This window comes from Rhincodon typus, chromosome 18 (genome assembly GCF_021869965.1).
Source record: "Rhincodon typus isolate 14 chromosome 18, sRhiTyp1.1, whole genome shotgun sequence".
In the NCBI taxonomy this organism is placed as follows: domain Eukaryota; kingdom Metazoa; phylum Chordata; class Chondrichthyes; order Orectolobiformes; family Rhincodontidae; genus Rhincodon; species Rhincodon typus.
The window spans coordinates 49074473-49098888 of NC_063349.1; the positions used below are offsets into that span (position 1 = coordinate 49074473).

Below are 24416 nucleotides of genomic sequence, written 5' to 3' on the forward strand. Positions count from 1 at the left end.
GCTGCACTGATGGTGTGCTGCATTGTCCAAGGTGCTGTCTTTTGGATGAGAGATGTCGAACAGGTGTTAAAATTGACCACTGGGTGTTAAAGAGCCCATGGTATAATGCTGAAGAAGAGTCAAAGTGTTCTGCTGGAAAAAGGGAGATATACTGAAGATGTTTAGCTTCTTGAACTCATCCAGTCAGACATGCAAGAATACCAAATCTCAAATGGAGCAACAACTTACCTTGCATGAAAAGAGGCTGCTGATTGGTTGGCAAGCAGACCCTGATTGATAGAGGCTTTGGTGTGGAAAACAATGCCAGAGAGTATTAACCCCTAACTTTTGTTTAAATTCAAGCCAGGCCAGTTGACTGATGGGTCAAAGCCTTAGAGAATGTACGAAGGAAAAGTTGTCCCCTGAGTTTTTGTTCAGTTGCAAAAGGTACATTTTGTGGTCTTGTTCTGCCAGGACTCCATGTATGGATACATGTAGCTTCTAAAACATGCAAGTGAGCAAACACTGCCACCCAGACTGATAAATTCTCACGCTCAACCAAAACAACAGGCTATCTGGTCATTATAGTTGATCCTGGGATCTTGCTGTGCAATCTGGCGTGTTACATTACAACACTGTCCACAGTGCCAAAATACCTCAGTTACAACTAAATGTTTTGGGCCATCCCATGGTTGGTGCTAATGGACCAACTTTTTCACCCAGAGGGTGGTACTTGTATGAAATGAGCTGCCAGAGGAAGTGGTGGAGGCTGGTACAATTACAACATTTAAAAGGCATCTGGATGGGTATATGAGTAGGAAGGGCTTACAGGGATATGGGCCAAATGCTGGCAAATGGGACTATATTTATTTAGGCATGGATGGAGTTACAGCAAAGGGTCTGTCTTCATACTGTACCACTCTATGACTGCAAGTCTTTTTTTTTCTGCTAACGTTTCGGGTCCAGTAATCCTTCTTCAGACATGGTCTCTGGACCCGAAACGTTAACTCTGTTTTCTCTCTCCACACCTGTTGAGTTGTTTCTGATTTCCAGCATCCACTGTTCTTTGAGGGATTTTTTTTTCCGGTTCTCTAGTATGGATATTTCCAGACATTTCAAAAGGCAGACAGAGGAGCTGAACATTTCTTTGAAAGGCTGTAGCTACACAACGCACACACGCAGACAGACAAACAAGTACAGCATCGCAGTGAAGGTCCAGTCAATCAGTCCGGTTTGAATGGGATAGCAGGACTGCTCTGGACGCTAGTCCGGACTTCCATATTGGGTGTGAAAGCAAAGTTCAGTCAAATATTTAGACCATTTCCTCCTCTGGGATAAACATTACGGGGTCAGCAAACAGCGGAAACTATTTCGCGTGGGGTAATTTTGCTTGCCCCTCCACCTGCAGCTCAAGGTTGGAATTTTTAAGTGAAGAAAAGGACACGAGAAAAGATCTAACTGCAGTGAACTCCAAAGGAAAGGAATAAAAAGGATTGTGTCGTGAGAAATAGCAGAGCGACGTTTCTAACTGGAGCAATTTAAGAACCACCTCCATTGACTTTTCCAGATTTTTTTAAAGTCAGAAGTGGGAGTTGCATGATGATGCAGTCAGATTGTGGTCTTAACCTCCCCCTGGAGTGTAATTCTCTGTGAGATCTGCAGCCCCAGCCTGAGCGAGTGGCCAGTGTTTCTAAGTCGGTTTTGCTGCCCAGTGTCTCTCCCTCTCTCTCTGTCTCACCTTGCAGCCTCTCAGCTCCTCCAACCCCCTGGGCTCTTGTGTTCAGTTGTGTTTCGGTGGGGGTTTTTTTTGGTTCGGCAGGATGCAAGCTCCAGCCGGCGGCAGCCCGGAGCCCCAGCTCGGTTCCTGCAACTCGAGTGTAGCCTCCACCCCGTTGCCGGCAGCGAACACCACCGGTCTCTCCAACCTGACCGACCGGTTCGGCAGGAACGAGGCGCTAGCCCGCACCGAGATCTCGGTGCTGGGGGTCATCTTCGTGCTGGCGGTGTTGGGGAACGTGATGGTGCTGTTAGCTCTGTGCAAGAGCCGCAGGAAGACCTCCAAGATGCACCTCTTCATCAAACATCTGAGCCTGACAGACTTGACAGTGGCTCTCTTTCAGGTCCTGCCCCAGTTCATCTGGGACATCACCTACCGCTTCCAGGGGCCTGACCTCCTTTGTCGCCTGGTAAAGCACCTGCAGATTTTTGGCATGTTCGCCTCCACCTACATGATGGTCATGATGTCGGTGGATCGCTACATTGCCATCTGCCACCCCTTGAAGACCCTGCAGCAGAGGTCCTACCTGATGATTATTGGCACCTGGGTGGGCAGTTTCATAGTTAGCTGCCCTCAGTCCTTCATCTTCTCCCTGCGGGAGATCGAGGAGGGCTCCGGGGTCTACGACTGCTGGGCCAGCTTCATCTTCCCCTGGGGCATCCAGGCGTACATCACCTGGATCGCGCTGGGGGTCTTCGCAGCGCCAGTGCTCATCGTGCTGGCGTGTTACACCTGCATCTGCCACAGCATCTTCAAGAACATCAAGTACAAGACCAAGGTTCCATCCCACACCTCCTGCAGGAACGGCTTCATCACCTCCGGGGTCAGCAATGTCAACACCATCTCCAAAGCCAAGATGCGAACGGTGAAAATGACCCTGGTGATTGTCCTCGCTTACATCGTGTGCTGGGCTCCCTTCTTCACTGTCCAGCTGTGGTCTGTCTGGGACAAGAGCGCTCCCAAGGACGGTAGGTACATGTTATCCATTTGGCACAGGCCCTTTCCATTCAAAGGTGCCACCAGGGGCCAGGCTAAATGTGACCTACTGCTTTAGAATCAGTAATACACAGCAAGAAACAGCTCTTGTGATACTGTGCTAGTGTCCCGTAACTCTGAGCCTGGGTTCAAGTCGGCACGGTGGCTCAGTGGTTAGCACTGCTGCCTCACAGTGCCAGAGTTCAATTCCACCCTCGGGTGACTGTGTGGAATTTGCACATTCTCCCCGTGTCTGCGTGGGTTTCCTCCGGGTGCTCCGGTTTCATCCCACAGTCCAAAGATACGCAGGCTAGGTGGACTGGCCATGCTAAATTGCCCGTAGTGTCCAGGGATGTGTAGATTAGGGGGATGGGTCTGGGTGGGATGCTTTAAGGTTCGGTGTGGACTTGTTGGTCGAAGGGCCTGTTTCCACACTGTAGGGAGTCTCTAATGAGGTGTAATCACACTTATGAATAGGTTGCTTATATATAAAAAAACTGAAGGCTCTTCTGATATGATGGTGGTATTCTCCTCTGAGCCAGCAGATTCGGGTTCGAGTCCCACATGCTCCAAACTAAAAACCGCAAGAACTATGAACGCTGTAATTCTGGAATAAAAACGGGAATTACTGGAAAAGTTCAGCAGGTTTGGCAGCATCAATGAAGAGAAAATCAGAGTTAACGCTTCGGGTCCTTTGAAGTGTCACCGGACCCGAAACGTTAACTCTGATTTTTTCTTCACAGCAACTTCTGTTTTTATTTCCATCTGCTCCAAAGCTGTATAACAGCATCTTTGAGCAGGTTGATTGGGAAACATTAAATAACTAACACTATTTACGTGAACCTTTGGATTCCCATCACTTAGAGCTGCTCTGTCAGTAGAAACTGTTGAGTTTAACCTGAGAGTCACCTCCTACATTTCATTCGTTTTGCAGAATTTTTTCTTTGATTCTCTGACGTTTCCACCTTCCCGTTTTAATGAAAATTAACTAAACATTCACCAATTATTAGATGTTAAAAGTCCTTGTAATGTTCAAATGCACATTAGTTAATAATAACAATGGTAGGATTTGCCAGTTAAACAAAATTAATATCGGGAAGGGTTTTTTCTTTCATTCATTTGGCGGGGTGTGAGTATCACTGGCTGGACCAGCATCTTTAATTTTTAGTTTTAATCCTTAACCCATTCCTAATTGCCCGTGAGAAGGTAGCGATGAACTGCCTGGTATTGAAGAAAGCATTTAATCATGTTCATTTAATGTATAATTGCGTTTGAAAATGAGCTATATTATGTTGAAATTTGAAATGTAATAATTTTATGAAAAGGCTGAAACACTTTCTTATGCCTTTATTACCTCGAGACTTGCTTTCTTTCCTGGCTGCTGTTCTGCATTCTGCACAATGTAAACTTGAGCTCATTCAAAACTATACTGCTCCTGTCAAAACTGGCACCAAGTCCTGTTCACCCATCACTCGGGTGCTGACTTGTCTAAACTTGCTTCTGATCAAACAACATCTTGATTTTAAAATTCTCATCCTTGTTTCTAAATTCCTGCAGCCGTCCCCGTCTCTGCAATCTCCTCCAGCGCTACAAACCTCCGACATCTTTGCGTTCCTCCGGATCTGGCCTCTTGCGTATTCTTGATTCTAATTACTCCACCATTGATAGCACTGTTTCAGGTGCTTAAACCCTGAACTTCGAAGAATTGCGGCAAACCATCTCTTTACCTCACTGTCCTCCTTTAAGACGCTCCTGATAACACATTTGATAGGGCTTTGTGGTCATCTGCCCTTAAATCTTATGATGTCAAATTTTTTTGTTGTCATATTTTGTTTTATAATGTTCCTGTGAAACACTGTTAGTTGCTTTATCACATTAATGGTGCTACATAAGTTGTTGATAACAGACTTTCCCTCAAGTGCCTGGTAATTAAATTTGTTCATTACTTCGAGACAAATGCCTACTAACTTACCTTATGGCTGGGATTTTGTCAGTGAGATTATAGAATTCTAATAACAGGGGAAAAAAAGTGGTTAATTTTCATATTTGGTTTTTGTATTTGAAATTTGTCCTTACTTTAGAGCAGTGGAAACTTGTCCACATTGGAGTTATGCTGCTGGCTCCGTGGTGCACTGTATTGAACTTACAAAAAGCCAAAATTCTTACATCTGTGTAATTAAATGCATGCAGACAGTGCTGGCAAACATTAGTGAAGATACATCTGTTCTGTTGGATGTTCGTTAACGGTAGGAATCTTTTTTTTATTAATTCCTAAGACATGGACGGTGCCAGCAAAACCAACATTTATGCACATCCCTAATTGCTCTTGAAAACGTGCTGGTGAGCTACCTTCTAGATTAAAACAGACAAACTAACAAGGGCAATTAAAATTCAACCATATTGTTCCAGGCTGGAGTCACATAAAGGCCAGTCTAAATAAGGACAACAGAATTCCTTCCGAAAGGACGTTAGAGAGCAGATGGGTTCTTCACAATCTGTTTGATTCATAATCCCTATTACAAAGATTGTTTCCTTTTTTTATTCTATAATTAGTCAGTTAAGTGAATTTAAATGCTCAAGATGCGTGTGGGACTTGACCCCTCCAGGTAGTTAATCTAAAACTCTGGTTTACTCGTCCAATATATCACAATGCAAGGAATGGTTGAGATCTTTGTATCTTATTTATTTAATGATTGAAATGTGTAACCATTCCAGTCTGTGTGAAATCCAAGCCATATTACTCTCCCTCCTCTATGATGTCTCACACTTCCCCTAAATAGTGACTTGGAATTGTAGTTGTTCTGTATCAGGCCAGAATCTGCATTGATGTGACCCATTAATGATTGTTTTCTATGTATAAATAAGATGATGGTCATGCAGTATGTTTCTTTGTGGTTGATGGCAACTAACTGATGAAGCCACGAACGCAAGAACAGGAGCAGGCCATTTAGTCCCTCAAGCCTCTAACAGCATTCAAATCGATCATGGCTGATCAGCATTGCAACTCCATTTATCTGCTTTAACTCCAAAAGCTCTTGAAAAACTTACCCAACAACAATCTATTCAAAACAAGAGCAGAAATTGCTGGAAAATCTCAGCAGGTCTGGCTGCATCTGTGGAGAGAAATCACAAATAACGTTTTGGGTTCAGTGACCCTTCTTCAGAACAGTCCATCCATCTCAGTTTTGCAAGCTCCAATTTCAAAGCTTTTAGGCAGAGAAGTTCAGAATCCTACTACTATTTGCAGGAATAATTTTGCTTTACAAGAATTGCCAGTTAACTCAGTAAATCATTTACTGGAATCACTAAACATAGGACTTGGAGCAAGGGACAAGAGATAGATAAATATGACATCAAGTTATAACAAGAAGGCAGACAGATGACATTAGATATGATAAATGTGTCAAATCAATGCCAGCTGTGGGTAACAGAGGATTCTGAAGGAGATGGGGTAATTTTACCTTTTCTTTGTGAAAGAGTACTGGTTAAATTGCAATCTGTGGAACTGATATTTTCATTTTGCAGCAATCAACTATTTCAATTAATTGTGAAGGTCCTGCCTTCTCAACCTCTCTCCTCACCTGAGGCATGGCGACCCTCAAGTTAAACCATCATCAGCTGTTCCTCTCTGATGAGACAGCAGCCTTGTGGTCCCCTGAGACTTTACCTTTTACTTCAATTAATTAACACAATTAATGAATGCGGCTGCCATCAGTTATGGGCCACTTAAGACCAAGGAATTTGGGTGGAGTAGCAACATAGTTATTCCGAGATCAGCTCTTGTGCATGGATTATGCTGCACTTGTTGATGCAGTAAGTTAATGAAAATAATGAAAATTGATGAATCCATTCAGTCAGGATATTTAAGGAAAGTAAAACTGTATCTGTATCTGAATACACTGTAAGTTTAATCATTTTGACATCATATTCTTTGAGAAGAAATAGAGAATTGTCTGTGGGTAACCCCATATCTTAAAGGTAATGGGGGAGGTGGTGGTTTTGTGGTAATGTCATTAAACTGGTAATCTAGAATGCCAGGTTGACAATCTGGGGACATGGGTCCAAATCTCACATTAGCAATGGTGAAGTGCTAACCTAACACAGGACTACTTGCCCCCTAAACATCATGTAATAGACTGGGCTTAGCATCCCACAACCAACCAATCAGCTCTAAGCTCTGTAATCGTGCCACATTCAGTGGTTGATGATTAGCTGATGGGGTGGGCCACAAAAATCCCCATCTTCAATGTGGGGGAGCCCATGCATAAGACAACGCTGAAGTATTCGCATTCATCTTTAAAAAGAATGCTATGTGAATCCATCCCAGCCTCCTGCTGACGTCCACAGCATCAGTGTCTTCAATGAATTGACTCCATATGATACCGAGAAATGGCTGAATGCATTGAATACTGCAAAGGCATCAGGCCCTGCCAACATTTTGGCAATAGTACTGTAGCCTTGGCCAAACTGTTTGAGTGCAGTTACAATACAAGCATTTAGTTTTTTTTTAAATCAACCTGTTCAGACATATCATTACACACTCTGGGCCAAGTGGAATCTGAACCTGGGCTTCCTAGTTCAGAGGTAGGACATGACCACTATACCACAACAGCCCCACCATCTTCTCCAGGGCACTTATGAATGGACAATAAATGCTGACCTAGGCAGCGATGTACACATTCTGGAACAAAAAAAATGAAGGTTATGTGTTCAAGCTGCAATCTAGAGGTTGTTGTGCATAATCTAGGTTGGAAGTCCTGTTTAAATACTGAGGAAGTGTTGCACGCTCAGAGGCTCCATCCTTTATTGTGATGTTAAGTGATGACCCTGTCTTCCCTCTTGGATGTCTGTTCATGATTTCATGGCACTATTGTAAAGAAGAGAAGTGTCGCTTCGATTAGTTTTGCTAGTATTTAGCCCTCAACCAATATTGCTAAAATAGATGATCCAGTTGTTACCAGCTGACTGTTGATAGAACTTTGCTATGCACAGCTGCCATGTTTCCTGCATTACAACAGAGAGCATATTTAAATTATTTCAGAAAGCACTACAGGACCTCCTAGTTGCTCTGTAAATGAAATACATTTTTTTCCTTCATCACAGTGCATAATATTAATTATAAAAGCCTGTGCAGTTAATATCATTCCATGCATTAAAACAGCCACAGGCATCAACCCAGTGAACAAGAGCAGGAGCAAATATTTCTTGATACCAAGAATCTGCCTGGAAGGAAGAATAATGTATCTTTATCCAAAGATGATTGCTTTAAAAAAACATGTAGTGAACCAACAAAGCTAGTTGCAGAATGAGACTCCTAGGAACAAACTTTCAGGCCATGTCAATAGTAACAAATGTATTGGTGGAATATATCCAAAGAAATCATAAAAGCTATAAATCACAGAAAAGGGCCAAGTGGGAAATCAGAAACCAAAAGTATAAAAGAAAATCCACTCATGAAAATAACTTAAATAATTAATATGCAAAACAAAAAGTTCTGTTTAGTTTATCTTGTTTCAGTGAGGTAAGATCTCAGAGTTTTTGGCACAGCAGTAGCTAACTTAGCCTTACCTGATTATGCTGGGATGCAGGAAAAATGTCATTATACTTCAAGTCAAGTCTCCAAGACGGTGCAGAAGAGTTTTACTATAATAACATCAGAGATGAGGTACCTCTGTGGAGAGGCTGGAGGAGCTAGTCTTGTTTGCCTTACAGTTAAGAAGGTTGATATGAGATTTGATAGTGTGAACGAGAAGATGTTACTTTTGACTGGGAGTGAACAGACACGGTGCAAGTTAGAACATGGGCAGCATGCCATTTATATGTGTATACACTAATATGTCCAATCCCACTCTATTTCAGATATCGTTCCTTCCTTTGTCCCTGATTTGGGGTTAGTTGGCTCAGTTGGCTGGATAGCTAGTATGTGTTACAGAGTGACGCTGACAGCGTGGGTTCATTTCCTGCACTGGCTGAGGTTACCATGAGGGACTGACCTCCCCTTAGGCATGGTGACCTTCAGGTTAAACATGCACCAGTTATGTCTGTCTAATGAGAGAGCAGTCCTGTGCTCTGGCAAGGTGCGTTTGCCTAAAAACCAAGCATTAATTCCATCTGGAGCATGTTCGGATCCTTACCACATCAACAGCAATTTGAAATGTCAGGTGTATCAGTTGTAGAGTATCATTTTGTTTGCCCAGTTTGAAATAAAAATATTCATTTTATTTTCTAACCAGCACTGAAGTGACTTTACTTTCTCCCCCATATATTTATTTAACTTCTTCTCAACTTTATCAATATTAATCACCAAATCAACTTCAAGTGATGGCAACTTCCACATTCTAACCATTCTTGGGGCAAAGAAGATTTTCCTGAATCCCATGTCAGATTTATTAGTGACTATCATCTGTTCATGCTTCCCAGTTTTGGCCTCTCCAACAAATGAAAACATCTTCCCTTCTCTACATTTACTCCATTAAAACCTGTCATAATTGTAATGACCTCTCATAGATTATGCCTCAGCCTTTTATTTTGTAAGAAGTGGTCAAGCTTGTCAGTCTTTCTTGATAGCTATGATGATTAAAACTGCTTATAGTTGCCAGTCAGTGTTAAAGTTTTGGCGAGTTAGTTAGCAGAATTAAAAAGAATAAGGTAAACTGCCTTCAGAATTGCAAGGGTAAATAGTTTTACAGAATTTTTTTAAATGAGGATTTTACAATATTTGAGATGGAGTGTTCACGTTCTGCTTCTTCTTTCTCGCTCACATGCTCCATGCTAACAGAAGGGTAAAGATTTATAAAAGGCCTCGGTTTAACATCTCATCCAAAAGAAGGTGCCTCCTACAGTGCTGCTGTCCCTCAGTACTATACTGGAGGGTCAGTCTTGATGTCTGTACTGAAGCCCTAATGTAGGGTTTGAATCTGATCACTTGGCAGCGTGGGAGTTCGACCAATTGAGACATGGGCTGACACTTCATATTACAGTCAGGTTTATTCAGCCTCACTGCACTTTCAGAATTTATGTAGCAGACCCAGGATATTTTACTCCAAAGAGTACAGCAATTTCCCCTAATAATCAGGGTCAGCAGCAGCTTTGCCATGTGTTAGTATGTTTACATTTATTGTGTTGGTTTTGATCCATGCTCTCTAAGAATCTGATCAATAATTTGGTGTTTTTAAGGATTAACTCCACCTGGAGCATGTTCAGATCCTTACCATGTCAACAGCAATTTGAAATGTTCGGTGTATCAGTTCTAGAGTATCATTCTAGAGTAATAGAGTCATAGAGCTGTACAGCACAGAAACAGACCCTTCGGCCCAACTTACCCATGCTGACCAGACATCCTAAATTAATCAGGTCCCATTTGCCAGCATTTGGCCCATATCCCTCTAAACCCCGCCTATTCATGTACCCATCCAGATGCCTTTTAAATGTTGTAATTGTACCAGCCTCCACCAATTCCTCTGGCAGCTCATTCCATACACGCACAACCCTCTGCATGAAAATTTGCCCCTCAGGTCTCTTTCAAATCTTTCCCCTCTCACCTTAAACCAATGCCCTCTAGTTTTGGACTCTGCTACCCTGGAGAAAAGACCTTGCCTATTTACCCTAGCCAAGCCCCTCATGATTTTATAAATCTCTAAAAGGTCACCCCTCAGCTTCCGACATTCCAGGGAAAATATCCCCAGCCTATTCAGCCTCTCTCGATAGCTCAAACCCTCAAACCCTGGCAACATCCTTGTAAGTCTTTTCTGAACCCTTTCAAGTTTGACAACATCCTTTCTATAGCAGGGAGACCAGAATTGAATGCAATATTCCAAAAGTGGTCCGTTCATTCCACTCATTTCCGAGTTGGAATGAAAAGTGTTTTTTTTCTAAGCGCCACTGAAGTCACGCCCAATTATACTGATAAATGTTCAGATAACGTTAAAAACACGTCTGTTAGGAATTCACACCTCTGTGCAATAAACAAGTTTGCATTCACTCAGTTTTACGAGAAAGATTCATGGGAATTACAGCAGTTCCTCATTAACTTTCCATCTTTATACCCAATTTTTTTTATTAGCTTTTGAATTGTTGCCATGACATGATGCAAATTTTCAGTCTTGGAGGAATTTGGAGCTAATTTTCAGTCAACTTGGGTCCAGTTGTTTTGAGGGTTCTTTTGGGAGGGTAGAAAATTTACAGGTTGAAACAACTATTTAAGTGCTTTTTTTTAAAAAGCCAGAAACACATAAAATAGCTGGAGCCAGTTATAATAAATTCATAATGGGAGCTCAAGCTAAGTAAGAAGTGCTTATAACTTTGCTATTCATTTTGTAATTGCATTTTTAGATATTTTGCAGTTTAGATTAATGCTGCACTGCATATAAGTGAACACTTGCAAATATTATCCTTCCCAGGAGAAACAACCCCCAATACAGCAGTGAGGTGACAGGTATCAGTTTGGTTCAAATATTAACCCTCTCATTACTTAGTCAGCATAGCATAGGCTCAAATACCCACTTGTAGCCTGGAGTGTGAAATCTAAACTGACACCTTACAATATTGAGGAGTGCTCTATTACCAAAGATATTATCTTTCAGATGACTTTCTGACTGTTCCGGTGGACGTAAAGGTTTTCCTGGTGTTATGATCATGCTAATCCCTCAACTATCAACAATGGCCTAGCTGGTCGTTCGTCTTGCTGTGTGCTGAGTGACCACTATATAATAACTGCAAGTGCATGTCAAGCAATGAAACATTTTCATATGTTTTGTGTCTGTGAAAGGTGCTGTATAAATGTAAGTTTCCTTTCATGACCGTATTCACTTGTATGAAGGCTTAGTTCCAAACGTTAACTACTTTTCCAGTGCCTGGAATGTACTGCCAGTGGGGAGAAGCAGATACAATAGCAACATTTAAAAGGCATCTCGACAGATAGATGGATAAGTATGGAATAAATGGATATGGACCACAAAGAGGTAGAATGCTTTCAATTTAGACAGGCGTTATGTGTTGGTGCAGGCTTGGTGCACCAAAGGGCCTGTTCCTGATGTGCTGTCCTTTCTTTTGTTTTGATTTGGCAAAGTATGCCCTGTGTATGCAGGCTAGTGATGTTCTCCTGATATCTGTATGACTTAATTAACTGTAATATTAGATTGATCCATGTGTAGAGTAGGTATGACTTTAAAATTAACAACAGATGGAAGTAGCTAAGAATTTGAAGTTCTACAAGAGCCATTGATGTTCCAAGGGTTAAATCTGCGCCACAAGAACTAACTGATGAGATGGCCCTTTCTCTGTACATGCAGTAAGAAATAAAGTAGGCTGAAGGAGAAATGGAGTCTCTATCATTTCAGTGGAATCTCAAACACAGTTTCTGCCAATCCAGTCCTTAGACACCTAGCCCTTGCTATCTATGACAATTAGAGAAAGGGCAGCATTTTCAGCAGGTTGGGCACAAGTCCTTAGTGCATCTACTGAGCACCTTCTTGCTAAAATTATTGTTTTTGCTCCCAGGAAAGTTATCAACTGCTGAATGGAATACTCCAAATCTGTGCAGGCCCAAAAAGACATTGTTACACCATCTAGCATCCTGTCATGGTCACAAACAAGGTTCAGTCACTGACCCGCCCCATTCTGGGGGTGTGGTTGCTACCATTTTCTTTCCCATTGCACACTTTTGATTTTCAGCAAGATGGAAGGATGTCAGAGTGTTCCTCAGCAAGTGGCTTCCAGATTCCACCCTTGTGTATTGATTAGCCCCTGAATATCCACATCTCCTTGCTAATAGCCCAACCTATAAACCTCATAGACTTCCAGGTCCCTGATCATCCCAGCTACATGCCCCTGCACCTGCCTACAACTTCTGCCCACTCCCTCACATAAGAGGGGACCATGTCAGGTGTGGTCACACACTGCCCACCCTTTGAAGCCAGGGCACTCCTGGTGTGGATGAGCCCCTCCTACATTCCTCCTTTCCAGGCACACTTTACTGCATCTCTGTGTTGCAAATATTGTTGCCTCCTTTAAAATTGTAATTGCCCCTTCCCCAGAGCCTGCATCCTCTAGCTCCGAAGGCTGACCTGCCGAGTTTCATTCCCACAGCAACACCTGCCCTTGTCTCTCCACCACCTCCCTTTCTCCTCAGTTTCTGTGGATGGACCCAACAGACTGATCATGATTCTTGAACAACCTGATCAGACAGTCCTGGATGAGCAGTGCCCTGACCTCCGGCTGATGGATGCACATTTCCTGGTCCGTATGTGCACTACCCCAGACTGGCTGCTATGGACCCATAGGACTGACCATGACCCGCTCCCTGGACTACAGAGGCACTGACCCCCTGACCAAAATCACCTTGAATTGACGACTGACCATGTCCAATCCTTTGGACTGGTATCAGAGGGTGCCCTTGACTTACTGTGCAGGGACTCCCTGACTGATAGGTGCCTCATGGATTTCAGTGAGAAACACACTGAGACATGGCTGCCTGCTTGCTGCATATGCCGTGTGTTTACGGTGTAAGCTGCTGGTATATGGAGTGTGGTCTGAGATTGATATAGCCCCACGGCAAGCTGTCCACCCCCTTGACTGAGGACTGCTGACCAGCAGGGCAAGCTGCTTGGCTGTGTAATTGTGCTAGTTGGCAGCCAAGGCAAGGATGCTAGAAAGATGCAAGCAGGGTTTTTTTGGGGTTTGGTTGACCTGGGGTCTCCTCCTGGTGTCCTCCTGTGGAAGTATCTCCATCCCCGCTCCATCTTGGGTAGTGGCATTGGAAGGCGAGCCAGGGCCCACACCCAGTGACTCGGAGCCAGGACACCATTGTTCGACTTGAAGCCAAGACCCATCTATCAATGTCCAGCATCGGAGGAAGTGTGGGACAGTCTCCACCTCAGAGGTGACAGGAAAGGAGCACCTTGCCCAGACCCTGGGGACAATGTCAGACGGTGGCAACAGAAGTAACAGATAGAGTGAAGTCTATGGACAGGGAAAGATGAACTTTTGAAGTTGTTTCAGCCCAAGTAATGTCAGTTCAATACCAATTTATTCAGTATTCCACCATTTATGCAATTTTTTTCAGTAATTTATTCTGTAATCCAACGTGGCACCAGAACGTTACGACATTATACACATTTCACTGTACCTGGGTACAAGTGACAATATTAAATAAATCTGAATCTAAGATTTGAAGTGAGTGAGCACTAAGAGAGCAGGCGAGCAGCCCTGAGATTCAGCTCAGTCCATTCTCTGAGCCGGTGCCTGTCCCTGCATGCAAAGTGTCCCCAAGGCAACCCTTCACTGCTGTTTGCTAGTATCTCCTGCTTCCAGAGGATCCTGCCAGGGTATCAGAGGTGACATGATGATGGTGCTGGGTTGGCCAATGACAGATGCCAATATTCATAGATAAAGGGAGTGTGTGCAGGTGGTGCCCACATGGCATAACCTGGGTTGCAGTTAGTTGGAGGTCATTCAGATCAAGCAGCGAGCTGACTATGCCATGTCTCCATTCTGGTTTCCATGTTGCGGTTTCTTGACTTTGAACTTGTTTAGTAAGTTTGGTGAGATAGAAAGTTGATTATTAATGGAGCAGTTTGTGATGGCAATAGGACATTTAACAAGCAATAAAGCCCCTGAAATGGCAACTTGCTTCTGCCTAGTGAGAATCTTGTCTCTCTGCTTATAAGAAACATAAAGGATGGAGCAACCTTCACTGATGTCAAGATGGGTATTGCTGGACTTTGTGCCCAATTCTTCCACACATCTCACCATAGTCCACATCACTCAGACTCCTAAAATATACTGCCCCAAGACACTGTCTGGTGTCTCACCCAATTGACCATCAGTCATATCTGAACCTTGACTGTGAATACCAGTCTTGAGACACTTAATCTAGCCTTGTTCTGTCTTCCTCTATCATTCTCCAACTTACAATTTCAATAGGTATTGCAACAGATATCTCGAATGGAAACTTTGGCTGATTTTCTTGTCCTCACCAGAAGGTTTTAGAGACCAATTTACCTTCCTCGGCCTGTTACAGTTCACACGTGACTTTTAAAACATGTCCAGCTGAATGAACCACTTGAATAATCTTCCCCTGCCTCTTGTTCCTCAGGCTTCTTTGTCAGGCCCATCCACACTTCTGTTATCTCCATCATGTCGGTATAGGCATGTGGGCTGAAGGCCCTCTTTCTGTGTTGTATGACTCTATGACTATCTAACTGCCTTTACCCTGCCTCGTTCCTGTGGATGCAAAATAGGCCACCTCTGCCCTTTATTTCTAAATACACAGGGTCACAAACACTCATGCAGGTGAAACTGGGATTTGCACTTACTCCTGCTTTTGTACTTCATTCCCTTTTTAAAAATGTTTTTTATTCCTGTAGCACGGACAAGACTGAATGCAGCTGGAAAGATCATTTTTTGCTGAACGATCTCTTCCAGCCTGTGAGAGCCCCTAGGCAACTCCCTGTTTAAGTCTACCTCCCATTTTAAGTCTCTCTGTGTACTGCATTGTGCATTTTTACATTTTAGCTGAACATTTAAGCTTGTTGGACTTGAATATGATTCACATTAAATCCACTGCACTGACATTCTTCAATGGCATGTGTTGATAATTAAGGGTGAATAAACAAGAGCCAAGAGTTCTTTGAAAGTGGCCTTTGAAGGTTGACAGGGTGGTGAGGAAGGCGTTGGGCATGCTTGCCTTGGTTGGTCAGAACATTGAGTATAGGAGTTGGGATATCATGTTACGGCTGTACAACACATTGGTGAGGCCACTTTTGGAGTACTGTGTCCAGTTCTGGTCACCCTGCTATAGGAAGAATATTAGTAAATTGGAAAAAGTGCAGAAAAGATTGACAAGAATGTTATCAGGACTGGAGGGTTTGAGTTATAAGGAGAGGCTGGATCGGCGTGGATGTTTTCCCTAGAATGTAAGAGGTTAAGGGGTGACCTTCTAGAGGCTTATACAATCATGAGGGGCATAGACAAGGTGAATAGCCAAGGTCTTTTCCCCAGTGTAAGGGAATTCAAAACTAGACGGCATAGTTTTGAGGTGAGAGGGGAAAGATTTGAAAGGGACCTGAGGGACAACTTTTTCACACAGAGGGTGGTGTGTATATAGAATGAACTACCAAAGGAAGTGGTAGATATAGGTACAGTTACAACTTTAAAAGACATTTGGACAGGTATATGAATCGGAAAAGTTTAGAGGCATTCGGGCCAGATGCTGGCAAATGGGGCTAGTTTGATTTGGGAAACTTGGTTGGTGTGGACGAGTTGGTTCAAAGGTCTGTTTCCATGTTATAAAACTGTCCTCTATCCCTCACTGAGATCAGCTGATGGAGCAGCATTGACTCTGAACCTCTCTCCACCTTCCTAGAGAAATCAGACAGGTCAACATTTCAGTTTTCTTTTTAACTTAACATTTCAGTATTGACCCTGCATCAGAAGAGCTCGCGCCCAAAATCTTCACTTGTTTCTTTCACTCTACAGAGGCTGAGCAAACAGCCAAGCACCCTCTTTCCAGACTGGAGCCTGAACCATGAGCACCCTGCTCTGTGCATCTTTGTGGCTCACTGAACAAACTTGTTGAGCCAGGGGCTAGGTCTTATGTAAGCAGAATTGGAATCTTTCCTTTTACATGGCATTATTGTTCGTGTAGATCATAGAACTGCAGGGAACGTACAGCACAGGAAAAGACTATTGGGCCCAACTTTTCTCTTGTGCTCAACACAAACCTCCTCAAAGCCCTCTTCATCTCAACCTATCAGTATAATCATGTGCTGCTTTATCCCTTAAGTGCTTATTGGCTTCACCTTCCTCATCTCAACAACTTCTTTTCGAGTAAGTCACTCTCACCTCATAATCTCAAAGTAAGGAATTCTTCCATTTAAGCCAGAAATGAGGAGGAATTCCTTCTCTCAGAGGGTATTGAATCTGGAATTCTTTTCTACAGAAAGCAGCAGAGACTGGGTCATTAAATGTATTCAAGGTTGAGATAGACAGATTTTTAATCAGTAAGGGAATCAAGGGTTATGAGGTAAAGGTAGGAAAGTGCATTTGAGGATTATCAGATCATCTATGATTCATAGGAACAGGAGTAGGCCATTCATCCCATCAAGTCTTTTCTGCCATTCAGTGTATCATGGCTGATCTGTGGCCTAACTACATACATCTGCCTTTGGCCCATATCCCTTAATATCTTTGCTTAACAAAAAATTATCTATCTCAGATTTAAAAGTAAACTAGCTGATTACTGCATCAACTGCCATTTGTGGAAGACAGTTCCAAACCTCTCCCATCCTTTGTGTGTAGAAGTGCTTCCTAATATCTCTCCTGAATGGTCTGGCCCTAATTCTCAGACTATATCACTCCCCAGTTCTAGAATCTCCAACCAGTGGAAATAGGTCCCATTGAATGGCAGAACAGGCTCAATGGACTGAGTGGCCTACTCGCGTTCCAACTTTCAGTGCTTCGAGATACATTGATGGGTGGACACATTGGACAGTGCTTTTAATGATATCCAAGCCAAGGTTAATGACTTTTGCTGCTGTGCTTTGCAGATTCTACAGACACTGCATTTACCCTCACTATGCTGCTCGGAAGTCTCAACAGCTGCTGCAACCCATGGATCTACATGTTCTTCAGTGGCCACCTCCTGAGTGATATCGTCCATTTTTTTCCCTGTTGCCACAAAATTACCCGGAAGCTGAAGAAGGAAGATTCAGAAACCAGCATCAAAAGGCACACTCTGCTGACAAAGGCCAGCCACAGGAGCCCAACATTCAGCTCGTACAATTGGAAGGACAATGACACATCCCCTCAGTCATTACAGACAATGCCAGTGGAGACCTGAGGCAACCTGGTTGTTGACTACACTCCCCTCCACCCCCATTAAACCATTAATGTTACTTAAATGCACTGCAACTGAGATCGCGATCAAAGATCTGATTATCCAAAGCTTACCCTTACATTCATAGCACTTTGCTGACCCGAGTGAAAAGGAGGGACATCAGCTTAAGTGTGACCAGGTACTGGATGGCATCAATCCAATTAAAACCCAAAAGTGTGGCATTTATTTTTGTTGATTTTTGTTTTTCCAGTAGGAATGAAATAATTAAGCTTGTGGCCGTTAAGTACAAAAGCTGGTGATTGTAGATGTACTGTGGATGAATAAAAACACTCAGCAAACGTGCCATCTTTCAAATGGATAGCATATCAATTATACATCTGAATGTAAAATGGTGAAACTTATATAGCACTGATTTATATTTCATCCAATATATGGCATAGATTTGAAAACTGTAAAGGAATATTTTGAGATGTTGGAATATACTTATTATCCAAATATTTGATAATGGTTAATTGGCAACAATTCTGATTTTGCAACCACCCCATGCCAATCACAAGCAATGACGATTCCCTAGCACTTGGTTCAAGTGGTACTCATTAAGTGTGACCTACCCTGAGCCTTGATGGTCGGTTATTCCATCATGGATGCTCAATGCCCAATGCCAATCATGCCTACATCAGCTAAGCTCCAAAACATGCATTCTATCAGGGATGGCAAGATAGCAACTACGATATTCTAATCTGGCTAGAAGCAAAAAACTCATAGGAACAAACCTTCTGGTTCGGTATCGAATGGTGTAGTGCATTTTCCTATACAGTATACTGTGGGAAGCTTTGAATGTTTTAACATGGTTGCTCACAGCAACAATCCATATAAACAGGCATTGCTGAAAACCTATGGATTTCAATGTTGTTTTCGAGTTGGTGTTGCCAACTGATTATTTGGTGGTATTGATGAGTCTTAGCCCCCTGCTAATGTGATACTGCTATCATCAGCAGGAGTCTCTGTTGCTGGCGTTCTATTATGTGATCTAGACTGATCAACCAATTCTCCATTCTGTTGCTTGACATAATTCACCACTTACTGAATTCTAGAGAAGATGTTTTGGTGGAGACAGACGGTAACAGATGAAAGATAAATCATAAGAAAGTATAAATATAAAGTCAGAGAAAGGAATATATAAACCTTCAGATGGAGCATGATGTAATCTTTGGGGATATCCAAGCGGAAAGAACAGGATGAAATACTTATGCTAAAATAAGTAATAAACATTGGAATAGACTGGGAGAGGGCAGTTGGTCGACATAGAGGTGACAAGTTAAAAAGTGACTCACTCATAATGGGATAAAGTGGTAGATGTAGATTGAACCTTAATGATCCGGCATGACTCAATGGCATAAATAAGTAATTACGTTGGGACCGGCAGATGAGAGAAAATAAAATATTAGCATTGGACCCCAGTTGACTCGGATACCATGATGCTGTTACATTGTGGTAGATGATGTTTCATGGACATCTCCATTACCTTAATTGGTGGGTGCCATCAGGACCTAAGGTCGTTATTTTACTGTAAGAAGGTTGCAGAAATAAATAGATCACCCAGGAGCACCCACACTTAGGAAATTTAGAGCAGCATTAATGGAGACCTGGGAACCCGTCATTGAGTTCACACTCTAGTCATGTTGGAGGCATAGAAAATTTATGGCACAGAATGGTGACCATTCAGCCCATTCAGTCTTTGCCAGGATATAGGGACTGGATATTTAAGGGAGTAAAGGAAGAAGATATTTTGCAATAAAGTAGGAAAGAAGAAACAAAAATGTGCATGTGTGCCTAAATTATGAAGTCTGTGTATCTTTCTTTAGATCATCAAAAAATTGTAATCCGCCCATAACCACCACACAGTCCTTGGAAGTTATGTAAATAAAGCAAGAAGTACAAGTGCGATTGAAAAGTCTTGAATGAAGTATGTTTAGTGTTTTATTCTAAAGTGCAAATCTGCAAAGTATACGTCCCATTAAAGTGTTTGTATTTCAAGATTCCTATTATTAGCCCTACCCTTCGCCCCCAACCCACCTCCCTATGCTTCCCTCTGTGGGAAAATATGTGTTGAATAATTTTGTAATTCGTTCTTTAAGCTGCCTTTAACCATCTGGATAATGTTAATAAAGTTTGAGGACAACTGATTTTGGAGTCTTTTTCCACTGGTATTTCATGACCGTGAGTAAAAATATTTATTTGGTTTTATCTGCAGCTTCACTGTAATGCCACGGTTATGAACCGCTCTAATCACTCACACACTATAAAATAAAGCAGTTGGAAAACATAAGAAGTGTTAACAGAGCACAAACAGACCATGAAAGTAGCCAACTTGATAACTGGAAAGGCAATGATTAATGCTCCTACACCTGCTGGCTCTGTATCAAATTGCATGTTGCATTTACCCATTGGGAATGATGTGTTTCAGGTTTTACAATGGCCAAAAAAATATTACAGCATATTTAAATAATTTGCAAACACTAGAACAAAGAATAAACAATATTACAGCACAGGAACAGGCCCTTTGTCCCTCCAAGCGTGCACCGACATGCTGCCCATCACAACTAAAACCCCCTAACATTCCAGGGACTGTATCCCTCTATTCCCATCCTAATCATGTATTTGTCAAGACACCTTTAAAAGTGACTATAGTATCTGCTTTCACTACCTCCCACGGCAGCGAGTTCCAGGCACCCACCACCCTCTGTGTAAAAAACTTGCCTCATACATCACCTTTAAACCTTGCCCCTCACACCTTAAACCCATGGCCCTTGGTAACTGACTTTTCCACCCTGGGAAAAAGCTTCTGACTGTCCACTCTGTCCATGTCCTTCATAATCTTGTAGACCTCTGTCAGGTTGCCCCTCAACCTCCATCATTCCAGTGAGAACAACCCAAGTTTCTCCAACCTCTCCTCGTAATAATGCCCTCCATACCAGGCAACATCCCTGTAAATCTTTTCTGTACCCTCTCCAAAGCCATCACATCCTTCTGGTTGGGTGGTGACCAGAATTGAACACAATATTCCAAATGCGGCCTAACTAAGGTTCTATAAAACTGCAACATTACCTGCCAATTTTTAAACTCAATGCTGTAGCCGATGAAGGCAAGCATGCTATATGCCTTGTTTGATAGAATCCCTGATATGTCTAGGGGTCATTGTTTAAAAATGAGGGGCCACCGACTTAAGACAGAGATGAAGAAAAATTTCCAAAACTTATTAGATTTGGGGAAGTTACCTTCAGATTTGAAAATAGCTCATATAACTCCTTTGCTCAAAAAGGGAAGAAAGCAGAAAGCAGGAAACTACAGACCAGTTAGCTTAACATCTGTTATTGAGAAATGTTAGGAGCTATGTCTAAAGACATTATAACAGGGCACTTGGACAAGTTCAAGGTAATCAGGTGGAGCCAATATGGTTCCATTAAAGAGAAATCATGTTGAACTAACTCATTGGAGTTTTTTGAAGAACTGAAGTGTGTGGATGAAGGAAACCAGTGGGTGTATTGTAAAATAACTCCACAGAGGCCCGTATCCCGTCAACAGATGTTTCAGTTTTGAAAGGACTGGATCTTTCTGTGTCCAAAGTTTGATTTTGTAAGACATGACTGCGAGCGTGTCCCGAAAATTTAATATTATTAAAGACTCTTCCATTGGGGGTACTACTGTGGTGTATTTGCTAATGGGAGGTGACTCAGTGCATCCACATTTGTTACTTGGCCTCATGGACGGTGTTCTAACTTGTATAATTATAAGCATTCAGTATTGGATACCACTGCTGAATGCCACCCAAAGCTGTCATTGCGTTGTCCTCTTTAAGGAGACCCAGTAGGGGTTTGTGGGCTGTGATTATTACAAATTTTCAATCATAAAGGTATTGGTGGAACTTCCTGACTCCAAATATGACTGCCAATCCACCTTTCTCTTCTCTATTTACGCTCTGCATTAGACAAAGTCCCGGATGCTTATGCTATTGGGCATTCCTCTCCATTGGACACCTATGAGCTAATACTAGCCTGATGCCGTATCAGGAGGCATCATATGCCAGTCCTGGATCTTTCTTGGGATCTTTGTGTGCCAACACCTTAGAGGATCATGCCTATTTCTTTACTTCACTGAAAGCTTTTTTTTTCCTTTATTCATTTACGAGATGAGGGCATCGCTGGCCAGGCAGCATTAATTGCCCAGAGGGACAGTTAAGAGTCAACCACATTGCTGTGGGGCTGGAGTCACATGTAGGCCAGAACAGGTAAGGATGGCAGTTTCCTTCCCTGAAGGACATTAGTGAACCGGATGGGTTTTTCCTGACAATCGACAATGGATTCACAGTCATCATTAGATTCTTAATTCCAGATATTTATTGAATTCAAATTCCACCATCTGCCGTGGCGGGATTTGAACCTGGGTTCCCAGAACACTATCTGTGTCTGGATTAACAGTCCAGCGATAATACCACTAGACCATTGCCTCCCCTAGCTTGTCTAAGAGACCATTTCCAACACTGACCCCTTTTTTAGGATTTGATTCAAACGTGCCAGGACAGAGGCCAGGTTATACATGAACTTGTCATAATAATTTACCAACCCAAGAAATGGCTTAAGCCCTCACTTTACTTTCCAACAAGTGCAACCCAGTCTTGTTGACTCTGCAACCCAAGTAGGTCAATTGGGGTGCCTGGAACACACATTCTTCCCTTCCTAAGCCTTGGAAATACATCTTAGTACTATATCTCTAAGTGTTCTTTGTTAGTTTTTCCTGTTATTATTACAATGTCATCTAGATAAATGGTGACCTGAGGCTGACCTTGCAAAATGTTCTCTGTCGTCCACTGAAAAATTGCACAGGCTCACGATATCCCAAATTGCAGTCTCATAAATTGGTACAAACCCTTATGGGTATTAATTGCAGCGTACTCCTGGGAATCTTTGCCTAAACGCAGTTGCAAGTAATCTTGGTTCGTGTCCAGCTTTGTGAAGGACAGCCCCCGGCCATCTTTGCATATATACCCTCTATGCGAGGGACTGTGTATTTATCCAGCTGCAAAAATGAAGTTTGCCTTTTGTTTAAAATCTCCACAAAGGTGAACCCACCCATTGGGTTTCACAATCGGTACGACCGGTGCTGCCCTTTCCACAAACTGGTCTGATTTCATGATTCCTTCGCTTTCCAGCCTTCTGATTTCTGCCTCTACTTTTGCCCGTAACACAAATAGCACAGTGCATGCCTTGCAGAATTTTGCAATTGCCTCCTGGTCAACATGCAAGGTGGCCTTGGTTCCTTTAATAGTCCCTAGCCCTTCCTGAAAAACTTCTGGGTATTTAATTAGGACTTCACCCAGGCAACCATTCTCTAATTGAAAAATGTTGAGTCAAAATATGGGAATCTTTCTCTACCAATTTCGTGCTATCAAGCTTGAGTTGAAACCTTTTACTACGCTCACTGGAACCAGATGCTGACTGGAACCAAAGTTGTACCCTTAATCTGTAAAGTTCCCCAAGATAGGTTCGCTGTCTGGCCGAGGTCTTGCGTAAACTTAAGGGCTGGAGTCCAGAGTGAATTTCGCTAAAAATTGGTTCTGCAATCACTGAAATGGCCATGTCGGTATTGATGTCCATTTGAACTGGGTGACCATTTAATTTTGATTGGTTCTGAGTTGGATGTTGCTAAGCAATTTAACTGTTGCAAACCAGATATTGGTGGACATTCCAGGGAATTAACACTGTGGTTACCCTCCTGAATACCAGCCTATGAGTTTTCTTACTCAATTTGGGTTTAGTGGGACCCTTTTGTTGTCTTGAGTCCACATACCGGCAGCAACTACAATGGCTTGCTGGCCAGGATCATGAAAAAAGTTTTAACTGTTTACTTGAGATTTAGCTCTGTTTTGGGTTTTTACTGTGGGCTGACTTGTGGTCTCTCTGTTCAGGATGTGCCCTGCGTGAGGCCATGCAATTACCTTCACCCAGGTAGTGTTCCCGAACCTCAGTCGGACTCATATGCTCAACTTGCTACATTTTCGAATGATAAAGCTAGTTGTAGTGCCTATTTGAAGTCCAGTTGGACTTCAGCTAGCAAGCGTTTTTGCACAGTTACATTATTAATGCCACATACCAAATGGACTCTGAGCATCTCATTAAGGGTTAAACCAAAGTCACGTGCTTCTGGAAGTTGTCTTAACCTAGACAAAAATCCCAATATGGATTTCCCTGGTGCTCAAATTGCCAAATAAAAATGATAGTGTCTCAGAATTAGAGGAGGCTTGGTATCAAAATATACCTTAACTATGTCCATCAATTCTTGAAATGTTTTAGTATCTGGTGCTTTGGGGAAATTTTGGCTCCTACTAACAGAAAAAAGCTACAGCTCCACAGGCTATCGGAAGAATTACTTGTTGCTTTTCATCTGCTATAATCTCATTTGCATTCTTTCCACTTACGGGGCCCAGTTTTCAGTGATAGAATCGAATGAGTCAAGCTTCCCAAACAAAATCATGAGGTAAGAAATATTTGCCCCAACTCAAAGACAACTGTTGCGAGCAAGTTTCTTCAGGAAAGCTCCTTACTCTCATCACCACTGAAATAACTCCACAGAGGCATCCCATCACCAAGTCACCCTTTATTTACACATGAACAGTCCTTGACTTCAGTGCTGTCTCTTCAGTCAGCTCCCAGAGTGCCAGAATTGCTGACACTCCTCTTTTCATCTGTCAGCCAGGGCTCTCTATTTGGAACAGACTAACAGCTCCAATCAGAAAACTCATATTCTATGTTGTCCAGCTGTCTGACCTCGTTCCAATTGCTCCAGTCATCT

At 42.6% G+C, this 24416-nt stretch overlaps 1 protein-coding gene across 1 annotated transcript; it reads left to right on the top strand.

Annotated features, from left to right (window-relative positions):
- Positions 1 to 1622: 1622 nt before the first annotated feature.
- On the top strand, positions 1623 to 19753 carry avpr1aa (arginine vasopressin receptor 1Aa). The gene is made up of 2 exons (XM_020535674.2): positions 1623 to 2724; positions 17278 to 19753. Exons 1-2 carry the CDS (start codon positions 1800 to 1802, stop codon positions 17568 to 17570), a joined length of 1218 nt encoding a protein of 405 aa, XP_020391263.2. The 5' UTR covers positions 1623 to 1799; the 3' UTR covers positions 17571 to 19753.
- Positions 19754 to 24416: the final 4663 nt, after the last annotated feature.